Source organism: Scomber scombrus, chromosome 4 (assembly GCF_963691925.1).
Source record: "Scomber scombrus chromosome 4, fScoSco1.1, whole genome shotgun sequence".
NCBI classification, from domain to species: Eukaryota; Metazoa; Chordata; class Actinopteri; order Scombriformes; family Scombridae; genus Scomber; species Scomber scombrus.
Window position 1 is genome coordinate 7,894,662 of NC_084973.1, and position 12,497 is coordinate 7,907,158.

Sequence of the window (12,497 nt, forward strand, 5' to 3'; positions counted from 1 at the left end):
CTAACATCCTGCGTACACTTTTTTTTGGTTTTTTTTGTAGCTAAATGGGGAAAAATAACCAAACAATTTGTTAAAATGAACACTTATTTTTAATGCAGTGGTCAAACAGCCCTGCAGACTGCGAGGCAGTTTTGGCATTATATTGGGTTAGGTTTCTAGGGAACACAAAATCATCTCCTAAAGCTGCCTGTTTAATGTGCTCACACTGCCATTTGGATGTCACTTAAATGAGGATTCTCTCTAATCTGCCCTTTTTTCAGTGGAGCTGAAATTCAACTTGGACCAGTATGTCAACAAACGCTACCCAGGCCTGGTAAAGATTGTGAGGAACAGCAAGCGGGAGGGCCTGATCCGAGCCAGAATACACGGCTGGAACGCGGCCACGGCTGCTGTCGTCGGTTTCTTTGATGCCCACGTCGAGTTCAACACTGGCTGGTAAGAAAAGGTCATGTTTGAAGCAAGAGGGTCTAAGCTGTTCCTGTGTCCTTTCACACCTTTGCGGTTTGCTTTTTATGTTTCAGTACAGAGGGATGTCATGTAAGATTATTATCGTTGAAATATGCTGTTTAGTCCGCTTTAAGCATTTTGAGGTAGTGCCAAGCCATGTTCACACTGAGGCAGCACTTTTTTAGCAGAGTGACCCTTATTATTAGTGAGAGTTCATCATTAATAGCCTATGCTCTCCCTTTTGCATCTCTTTTTAAATTGTGAGTAATGAGGTTTGGTTAGAGCCGAGTACAAAGACACATTAAATGACACTACCTTTCCAGCAAATACAGTTAGGACAAGAGAGAAACAGCTAAACACTGTGAAAGGCGAAAGTGAGTCGAATTAGCGAGGCAGTTCAACATGTTCGACATTATTGTACTTGCGGACTCTGGGTTTACTTTGCAATATGAAATTACTTTTGGGGGTCTCAGTCCAATGTCTACCTGCTGCTCAAGTTTACCGACAAACAAGTCACTCAAACACATGTAAATGACACCTAATTTGAGCCTGTCGCGCTGTCAGTGTTTGAAGATGAAGTGTAGCTTTTGTTCCTTGGGAAAATGCCTGGGAGGCAGCAGGGGGACGGGGAGGGATAAAGGAGGGAGAGGAGGGATGGATGAGGAAAGCGCAGTGAAACATTTCGGTCATAAATTGTTTACAGTGCCTGAATGCAACTCCAGATTTTTTTGGCTAACTCAGTACTCGGCGTGTAAACAAGATATGAATCCATTATTTGCATATGAACTTATAATGCGCTCTAACACAATTTACCACAAATATCACACCTCCTCTTGTAAGTCAGTCAAATTGAAACACATCATCGTAAACACACTGCTACAATAAGATGATCTCACTCTTAACTGCACATTTCAGTTCTTGGCTCATAATCAACAGATTCAGACTCAAAGCACCACGAATTTCAATGAGGCAGATTCACCAGAATATAAACAAACAGGCTTATAGGCTGCAAGGACGTGGACATATAGATAGTTTTAATAATACATATTCAGACATTTGGCAATACATTTTCATCAGTTTTAATCCTCTTAGTTGCAGTGCAGGATAAAGTTAAACGTGTGCAAAGGTGTTATTTTCTCCTCATTATCTGATATTAAAGCCTCATTATCTGATATTAAAGCCTCATTATCTGATATTAAAGCCTGGCTCTTGATGTGACAATTGACGGGAATTTGATGAACTGAAATTGGAGATCATCTCTAAAGTGTGTGTGCTCAGATTTTTGTAAATAGCTTTCTATTTTTTTTTCATAGACACTTGCAACCAATTTTCACCTGGACCTCCCCCCATTGTATGTGCAACATCCAGTGAACTATTATACACAGTTTTTTGTCAATAGCTTTCCCACTTCAGACCAACTTTACATTCACGTAGGCCTTATCTTGGTATTTACACAACCTTCAGCGTTTTAAGAAAAATCCAAAGCAACCATGACCCTATATTTCCACCTGGACCAATTACAGTTAAACAATTTTTATGTACATTTACTTGAGATTCATTCATTTTAAAAGGTAGAGTTTAAATACACAACAGGATTTTACATTATGTTATTTTGTATATATGTTATTATCAGAAAACAAGTTAATACAGAAAATGAAGAAGTCTGGTTGAGGGTAGTTAGAGTGTGGGCAGGTTTTTGTATAAATATGAATTATAATATAAATACATACGCATACATTCTTTTGGGAAACAAACTGATAGAGATAGTAGCTTTGACACTGCCATGCTGACATATTAGGCCTTACAGGTTGAAAACATGAAATGACATTCTAGTATGCTTTAGGTTTACTGTATTAACTGCGTAGTATATAAGCATCTCAGTGTTTCTCTCATAGACATGAAAGTGTGACCCTGCCTATGAAATAAATAAAGTATACACATAGTCCACCATGGATTAGTCAGCCATTAACCACCAAGCACAGTGACCTTCTGACCCTTTGAAACAGATGATTGATGTACCTCCATCACTGCCTCTTGGCAGACTGTTTAATAACATGAATGGTAACATCAGGCCTGCAGGCTACAATGAGAGCCAACCATCCGCACAGCCAACATGTAGCGCTCAAAAAAAAAAAGTTGCATCATTACCTGGGTGCATTACAGAAGATAATTGAAGCCCTGGTGGTTCCCTCATCTGTTTCCCCATCTGTTCTTACTTAAAAGTAGATGTGCCTCTCATGCTCCCATATAACCCCTTCACCTTTCTATAGGTTTCCCCCCTTGTCAGTTCTCGTGCTAGCCCCTCACTCACCCCCTGTTTTACATGCCGAGGCTGTGTCGGCATTTCATTTGATTTACTTCACCTGCTGCCATCATATCTTCTGTTCCCCCCCTACCATACCCTCACCCACATGCCCGCCTCCATCTTCCTTTGATAACTGACTGCCTTCATTTTTCGTTCGGGTGCTTTTTAGATTTGCTTTTGCATGAGGATATATTTACAGGAGTCAATGAAAAGTAGAGCAGAATCCCTGTGATTTCTGGTTAAAGAGATATAGCGAAGCGGGAGATGACAGACATTTTCAAGAAGCCTGCTCAGGTTGCTTAGATTTCTTCTTCTTTGTGTGTTGATTTACATTATCTACTGTACGTGTGCCAACATTCTCTGCTGCTCCTTTATTCAGATAGATTCACTCGTAGTATCTACACTATCTATTTGTTACAATGGAAGAAGCCCCCTATTTATCATAATATGATTATTCACCATGGCACATACAGTGATAAGTGAGATGGATGGTTCCTCTAATGTTGTGGTGACTCTCCCTCAATGACCTTGTGCATGCTGCCTGTGCATACCGAGCCAGAGACAATGCTGCCAGCTCTCAGCTGCAGTGGTGTGATTCATTGGCATGGCGTTCCCCCTGGGGTGCTGTACATTTGCAGCTGAAATGTATTGCTGTTTCGCATTACTGTTAAAGCAAACATAATTGTATCATACTGTATAGTGCACTTGACAGCTGTTTCCCATTCCCTTACACCATGTCGGTTTATGAGGAGTTAAGAAGCTGGTGGTTTTCACCAGAGGAGTGATGGAATCTGATTTCCATGGCTTTACTCTGCCTTAATATGAGGATATGAAATTGTTGCCTATCATTGATGCGGTATTGCATCAGCTAAATGCTCACTATCCATCTCCTCCAGTGCTTCATATCCATCCATCCCTGTGACAGGGGTTGTCCATTTTGCTCCAAACAGGACCAGTTTTCCTGCCCTCGCTCTGTAAATAAACAGGATTAATGGCAGGAAATGGGAGCGTGTTGTAATTAGGACCTACTGTATGCCACACTCGAACCACACGGCTGCAGAGGGGAGGCACAGGGAAATTGATATTTATTTGTTTTTTTGAAACCCCGGCACAGTAGCTATCTCAGGTTATTAACGATTAATGATTAGCAGTGTGGCTGCTGCTCCCTGCTGAGTGTGTGCTGGAGATAAGATTGTCATAGCGAGGAGGTTGTAATGAAATACATGCTTCAGAAAGCAACACTTTGATGAATGTTGAATGCTCCGCTGCTATGTGACCTGGTGAGTTTATCCAGGAATAAGACAAACTGGTGGAATTCATAATCTTCCACCTCCTGTAATTATGAAATATGTAAGATTTGTCACATCCATATTTGATATTAGTTCCTTTTTTAATATCACAGAGCTCTATCTGCTCATTATGCCACGCAAGTGCAACAGTATATGCACTTCAATGCTACATCAATTTCAGAGTTCTTGAAGGCTGTGGAAATATTTTTTTAACCTAAAGTAAATCATGTCTTTACCTTCGCTCCCTGTGTGTATCTGTCTGTCTGTCTGTGTTTATATCTGTCTGGAGATGAGAAAAGAGGCAAAGCAGCCATACTGAGTGCTTCACAGAGCACGAGCCAGGCATACCTCCAAAACCACAGAAAAGACAGAGATTTATGCCGCCTTTACATTTGTATCATATCAACCACATCCTGAGCAAATGCATTTAGAAGTAGTGTGGAATCTAACATTGCACCGTAAGAACCTTTTCCAGTTCATGCGTCCGCATCTCCCTATCTACTTCAAAAAGCCCTGACGCCATAATGAATTGAAATTCTGTGTAGATACCTTGACTGTCTTTGGATCCTGCATATTTTATGGGAGGCAGGAGACTGGCCAATATTAATATGTGCTCTACACATGTCTGAGCAGCTCTGCAAAACAGCCAGCCAGGAGGACTGTGGAAGGCCTCACATTTAGAGAGATTTAATGCGCTTAAAAATGGCTCAAGGCAATGCAGGCTTAGATTCTTCTCAAAAAGACATCACACAAACTCCGTCATATGCACATGCATGCTGTATGCATTTGTACAACACTTATTCATCCTCTCGTATTAATTATTTGGGTCATCAGTGAAAGCTGTATACCAAAAATTGAATTTCTCCCTGCAAGGGTAGCTCACATGTTCTGCTGCGTTGGGTCCAGTGCAGAATTAAAGGGCATCTTATTTTAGACTTCCAGGGCCCTGCTGCACTTGGGGCATAATTCTGAGTGCAGTTAGATCCCATTATCAGATAATTCCCTGCTCCAAATTTAAGATCCATTAATTTAAATTTAAATAAAAAATGTAACCCCCCAAAGGAGAGAGCTGCTGGGCTGTTTTTTTTTTTTTTTTTAATTTTACATCAGCACCAGACAAAGGTAGGAGACAGTGAGAGTAGTGAGTAGTAGTTGAGTCAAGCAGATAAAGCAGATACAAATTTAGGTTGTAGTGATATTTATTTAAGATTGTGATTTTTTTTGACACACTATTCTTGTTTGTTTAATCCTGCAAAATGTGTGCACAGATTGGTGTGAATCTCTACAAAGGTAGCAGGTAACAGTCAGCCATGAAGAGTTAACAAATCAAAAAGGCTACTCCTCAGTATGAGACGCTACAAGAAACGTCATGGTGGGGTGGGGGGGAATCGATGTTGTCAACATGTATTCACAGTATTGGATGAGTCATCAGTGGAAAAGAAGGATATACTATTGTAATCGGTCGGAAGCTGAGTATGATTCAGTCCAATGTGGATGAATAACCCTCTCAATATTATGCAGATGGAATGGCAGATACAGGCACAGGAATGACACAGGCTCCTCTGTCAAAACCAGATGTGTCCTCATTTCCAATGCGTCTCTATCTTATAAGCTTCATGGATCCCTGAGGTACAAGAGCTGCTAGCTGGCTCAGGGGTGTTTTGGGGTTTGCAAAGGACGCAGGAAGATGACTGGAAAATGTGCAGAGGCAGGGACGGCAGAGAGATAGGTTAGAGAGTGTAGAGGCACATTCAGCAGCAGCAAGACTTTAGCTATAAGTCAAGAGAATTACCACGTTAATGCTAAAGGTCTGTTTCAGTGCATACTCAGAAACTGTACACAACACAGTTCGACCTTCATTCAACAAGGTTTGCTCATACTGCCCCTCTCAAATAATGAAGTGACACTTTGAGTGGAATAACTGTTGGTAGGGTGTTTTCTGAAAGAATTCTCAATATTACAACCTGTAGCAGTAAAAACACAGAAAGAAATGATTCATTTATCTTCAGAAAGTAATTTTTAACTGTCAGATTTATTTGATTGTTTATCTAGCAGCATTTTTCTATACATTCTATATGGGGATATAGTGCAGTGTGAATACTGTCTATCAATGCCACCATCTGACATATTTTCATTGACAGTGAAGATGCAAATATTTCAGTAAATCAATTTTTGCATTCTATTCATCCAGCAGATCAAGGTAGCCTATTTGAATGTGAAAATTATTCCATCTCCAAACACCAGACGCAAGTTTTGCCAAACAAAGAGGGTTTGAAAGTGGTATGTAACCCCATATGCAGCATTACTTGCTAGTTTATGTTTAGAAATCAACAAAATTGCAATCCATGGCTTCTTGGAGTGTAATTGCATAAAATGTGTTATTGTTAAAGTGAGATTTCGTTGGGGAAACATGCAGAGTATGCCGAGCCCAGCTACAAAGAGAACAGTTCATTGTTGCTGCTCAGAATGCGATCATGAAGTTTTAATGGAGATGAATTGAAGTGATATTGATTTCATGGCAGCTGATAACAGTACAATTTAGTAAGTGTGGTCTTTGTGTATAACCATTATCCCAGTGGCATTTTGTGACTACATGTTCCACAGCATCTCATGTGTTTTTGGAGGCTGGATGAGGTCTTTCATATGTTACCATGCTATTGTGTAGTCAACAGTTTGAGAAATAAGCTCATTATTTTTTTTGCAGTGAGCTAGAAGAAAAAAACAATACCACTCTCATGTCTGCACAATAAATATAAAGCTAAAACCAGCAGGCAATTAGCTACATAAAGGTAGTTTGGCTCTTTACAAAAGTCGAATAATCCACTTTACCAGCAGCTCTAAAGCTCACTAATTAACACGTTATATCTTTTGTTTAATCCATACAAAAATACCCCAAAATATCTACCCATTCTTTTAATAGTGAGATGCCTCTGCAGTAATGACAGTTTGGTTACTTCCACCCTCAACTCATATTTTTCTATTGCTTTGTATTGTTTTTTTTTTTCTTAGAAAGATCATCACTTGGAGGTCATACTCGGCCAACCCACCGTTGAGCTCATATGACATCATAGTTAAGACAGAAGAGCCATCTTCCAGCCTCTTACTATAGGTTGGAGGCTGTAGTACTTTTAACAACCACTCTCACGTTATTAAATAATGGCTTTTTCTAAGCACTGCTTCATATTTTACTGATATCATCGTCGCATATAGTTCAATTTGGATCCATTCCCTCAGTACTTTCTGTCCCCTACCTTCACGTGATAAGTAGTAATTTTGCTTTTGGAAGATAAATGGGTTTCACTTTTTGAAGAGAAGTAGATGGGGGGGAGGAAGAGAGAGAGAGAGAGAGAGGACAGGAATCAGGGTGAAGAAAGTTAGTGGGTGGAAAGATAGAGGGAAAGTTGGAGTGTGGGAGTGTTCTTGAGAGATACATTTATCATTTTATAATTGCAGCCTCCTTTTTTTAAAATTTAGAAGTATATCATATGAAGAATGGAGCATATAAAGAGTTGCTTTGAAGATATGGTGGAGATGATCTTTCAGCATGAGGAATGGGGGAGATTATACAAATGTATAATCTTCCTTATTTCATTTATTTATTTATTTATATTATATATATCGTTATTTTAGTTTCTAACTGATGAAAAAAAACGTATGGTGCAGACACACCGAATCCGGCCATGACACACCTGGACACACTGGACCACTCAATGCTTTGACCGCTGGTGAAATGGTGGGTGATGTACTGCCAATTGGGCGGTGCTTGGTTTTTTGCTCTGCTGTTTTCAACATAGCAGCTGCATCACATTAGATCTCATTTTACAGCTAAACAGTACACTAAAGTATGATTCTATAAACAATTGAGATGATAAAATGCTGCCATGCTGTCAACTCACTGGCTGGATATCCAGCTCTCCATAGGAAATGAATGGAATCCGTTAACTTCTCACAACTCTCAATTGAAATCTGAACATTTGTTGTCATTACCCAACAAACACTGAGATGTTGAATGACCGTTCTTTGAATGTCCAATCAAGACGTTAGGGGTTCAATAATGGTTCCAAAACTGAAGTTGTGCCAATGTTTGGGACGTTACCTGCATGAACCAAAAAAGCAAGTATGCATGGTGATGTCCACACAGTCCATACACCCAAATACCTACCAGATGCTCTTATAATTGTGCTTGCACGGTTAAAATGGGGCCTTTGGTGTGCTAGTGAGTGGGTATACTGTTTGCAAAACCGAACACTGTCTGTGATCAACTCAATCTAAACTACAGTACCCATGTCCATCACAATGTAAGAACATTTTTCACCAGGTGTATTGATGTGTTTGTTTAATCCATACACGAATGTGAAAATGACAAGTTGTGGTTTTACAGAGAGTTACTGTATTTCTTGGGAAACAGCAGCAGGGCACAGTAACTTTCTAGAATCTTAGTTTCAGCACATAAATCCCCATAAAACCTCAAATAGTTGTTTTTAGTTTTTTGTCTACAGAATAAACAAACAACACATGCTGTGGTGAGCTCAGACGTGCCGGTCAGCAGATTTTTATTGAAGCCCCCCCCCCCAGTCTCTATTCTGGGCTAATCGTGTCCAGGCTCTAGCTTTATACTTGAAAAACATGAAAGCGATATCAATCTTTTTATGGGTTTTGAGAGTGAGTGAATGCATTTCCTTAAATGTCACACTCAGTGTTGACTGTCATGTCAATGTCAGCCAGTGGTCTTGTAGGTGAGGGTCTGGACACCAGCTTTTTTATTATAATTGAGCTATAGGAAATAAACTGTGGAACTGTGGCATCTAGAGAAGACATGTCAGCTTTGATGCTATGTCAGCCACTTTTACGACTGTTTGTCATCTTTTCCACAGACTCAGCACCAAGCGCTAAAATGCCCCATGAACTATGACGTAGAGATATTAAGGTTAGGACTGTTTCGCCCATAATATTGGAGAGTTTCTCCTAAATTGGTCCATTAAGAGCTACTCTTAGCCTAAGGAAGTTTCATGAATACAACTTCTGCTCTCCATTTGATGTGCTCTAACAGAATGTGTGCCAGCAAAAGCAGCCCCCGAGCAAAAGCCACGAGATGAAAAATGCGGCAAGCTTTCGGAGCAAGGCTAACTTGTAACCGTTCACGCAGTGGAGGGAAAGGAAAGAGAGAGAGAGAAAAAAAAAGGGTGGATAGTTTTCCCAGGAGCAGACTAAGCCTCTCTTTTCACTTGATGTGTTTTGCTTTATCAGGTTTTACCTCTTATCAAGTCTCTTGCTGGGATAAGTGTCACATTTTGACACTTCGTTTTCATGAGCAGCAGATATAAAATATGATATGATATTATTTGTTGTCCCACGGAAAATTCATTTCGCAAGACCTTCACATCATAAACAGTCGAGGGAGGCAAATACCGGCAATCGTTTTGAATGTTGAATAAATGCTGATTCGACAGACTGCATCGTCGCTGAAAACCCATGTAAATACAGCGCCGGAGCGAAATTTGAGATGACATCTGTAGTCGTTTAAAGCTGCTCCTGGCATCATCCTGTGGAATCAGGATCACAGTAAATACCTTTCTGATATTAGGTTCAGTGCCACAGTGTGTTTAAAAAAATATTTGGGTTGATATCCTACACCACATTCACAACTTTCAAAGCAGCATTAGCATTCAGTAACATTATCCACCTGTTCATTCCTGACCAGATTTATTCATTCTAACATTGTTGCAATATTAATACTTCAAACCTCTACAGAGCAGAATGAAAATATGCACCATTTTATTATTTGCCCCGTAGCAGACCGTTCTCTACTCACTCTCTTTTTTTCACTCTCTGCATACTTTATGTAGAAAGTCAGCTCTTAACTCTTCTCTCCTTTTTTTTCTTCTTTTTTTTTTTTTGATCCAAAGGGCTGAACCTATTCTGACCCGGATGAAGGAGGATCACACCCGCATCATTCTGCCCGCCATAGACAACATCAAGTACAACACGTTTGAGGTGCAGCAGTACGCCAACGCCGCCCATGGCTATAACTGGGGGTTGTGGTGTATGTACATCATCCCTCCGCAGGAGTGGCTGGACAATGGCGATGAGACAGCCCCTATCAGGTGAGGGCCTCGGCTGGTGAACAGCGTCCATTATAGATGAGGATGTTTGATGAAATATGGATAGCCTCAGGATATGACTTATTCATGTGTGGAAGCATCAAACTAAGGTACTCTGAAGTCTGATGTGCCACCCAAACACACAAATAAAGCCTGCGTAGAAAGCTGTCTAATTACCATGATGAACATCTCCATTTTGATGCAGGATCATGAGGCCACGGCGATGCGGTGTCATTAGTGTAATTGTGTGTTGAATATGAGCAGGGCATTCCATTATACCACCGCCGATTGGAGGACAGCTCTGGCTTGTATCACGTTTCTGCATAATCCTAGAATTGTGTCCTTTGTAAAATCATTTAGGATTTCAATAGGCAGAAGAGCACAGTAGTGTTGTATTGCACTGAAAGAGTCTAATGTTGCAATCAACATCTGTTTGGCTGCAGTAACACTATCTATACAGTCCATAAAGCAGCCATAAAGAGATTGACTCATCTGCAGACGGGAGCTTACTGTCATACTCACCGCTCTAAGTTTCCCTTTATTAACAGAAATACTGTTTTCATTTACTCAATTCGCTTCAACTTTGCTGTTTTTTCAATCGATGTTAAGTTGCTGTGTACACTTACTGCACTCAACACTTACTGCAGAAGTTTCATATGAAAAGTCTACCACAAAATCCAGAGGGGGACCATTATATAATATATTTTTCTGTTCCTGAGTAGTAAATGTTATTTCCTATTTGTTTATAAGGCTATATTTCAAACTTTGCTTTTGTTACTTGGACAATCACCTTTTGAAATTGACCTATTTCCAATGGGATACCAGCTAAATTTGCATGTTTTTATTCACATAAAGTCATATAAATAACACATGAGTCAAAACAAACATCCATTATAACTTAAGTTATACAAAAGTGACCACAAAAGATTTAGGAGTAGTTTTTTGAGATTTGCAATTATAGTGTAAATCACAAATCCGCCCCCGAATATAGTCTCCCATCATCTGGTAATTCACATGTTGTTTTTCTGACTTTTTTAAATAAGTAATTAGAAAATAACACTTACTACTAAAAAACTAGTGAACATTTGTAACACGGTTTAATGCCCTTTGATCTGCTGGAAGGCTTTTAGTATGAAACATCTGTGCAGGAAGAATCGATTATACAAATGTAAAATGATTGAAAGAGGAAAAAAAGGCAACATATCGTCATAATTAAACTACCACATAGGTCAATTGTACCTGCACTCAAGAACGACTATAGAATAGTATTCTATGGTGAGATGAAGCTGTGGTGAAGGTCTGGTTAGCTTTAGGCACCAAAAACACTTGGTTAGGGAAAGTTCATGGTTTGGGTTAAAGATCACTTTCTTCCTTCCTGGATTCTACACTACAACAATTGTTGTTACAGTTTTTTTTTTTTAAATGTCCCGACTCGCGGTTGGAAACATGACACTCACCGTTGGATAGGGGAAGTGAACATTGGCTTCCTGCAGCTCAGTCATCTTCATCATTTAACTATCCTGCTTTCACCCAACCTGCCTCCTCCTAATATGGCAAAATGTCACCTTATATTGACATCATCCGAACTGCATCACTTCCCTGGGTCATTATTACTATGGCTACTTGATGCCATAAATGTAACAAAATGTTGTTTTTTTCCAGCTGAATTTTAGACTTATGCTGTTGTTTTTCTTGTGAGGACCAGCTGAGAGAGAGAGAGACAAGGAGATTTGATTTTTAAAACACCTACATTTTTCAATAAATAAGAGCAGTATCAACATAACATAATTACCAGATTAAACAGACAGAAATAAAAACAAAGAGAGAGAGAGAGAGAGAGAGAGAGAGAGAGAGAGAGAGAGAGAGAGAGAGAGAGAGAGACAGAGACAGAGAGAGAGAGAAGCTCATCAGCAGTATGGCATAACTGTTGAAATTTGTGCTTTGGAAATATACATTATGTTTATTAGTTAACAGCAAGAATTTGCAATAACAGCAAAACCAGCTTATTTAAATTGGAGCAGATCAGAAACCAGTGAGGCTTCTTTCTAAAATGCAAGCAAATATTTTTTATAAGAACATTAAAAGTTAGGAATAAAAGCCTGCTCCTAAAAGTCTGTCATTTCAATAGACTGAAAGAGAAAGCGCACAGGATTACAGTATGTATTGCATGTAAAGGGCCTTATACTCCAGTCAATATCTGTTCAGCCAGGGTAAGCTACTGTTACACTACAGACTCCTTGAAGCTAAATGCTGTGCGCAGTGAAGATTGTGCTTTATGGTTACAGTATAAATATGCATAAAGAAGAACAGTTTCCTGCATTTAAAGGTGTCAGAATTCTGATTTGTTTGTCTTTT

The 12,497-nt window shown here is 39.6% G+C and overlaps 1 protein-coding gene across 1 annotated transcript in view; it reads left to right on the forward strand.

Moving 5' to 3' along the window:
* Positions 1-12,497, forward strand: part of galnt9 (polypeptide N-acetylgalactosaminyltransferase 9) — a 91,029-nt gene that overhangs the window by 35,335 nt on the left and 43,197 nt on the right. Inside the window, exons 4-5 of the mRNA XM_062417605.1 lie at positions 261-435; positions 9,948-10,145. Of these exons, the coding sequence (XP_062273589.1) occupies positions 261-435; positions 9,948-10,145 (373 nt within the window). The remainder of the gene's footprint in view (positions 1-260; positions 436-9,947; positions 10,146-12,497) is intronic.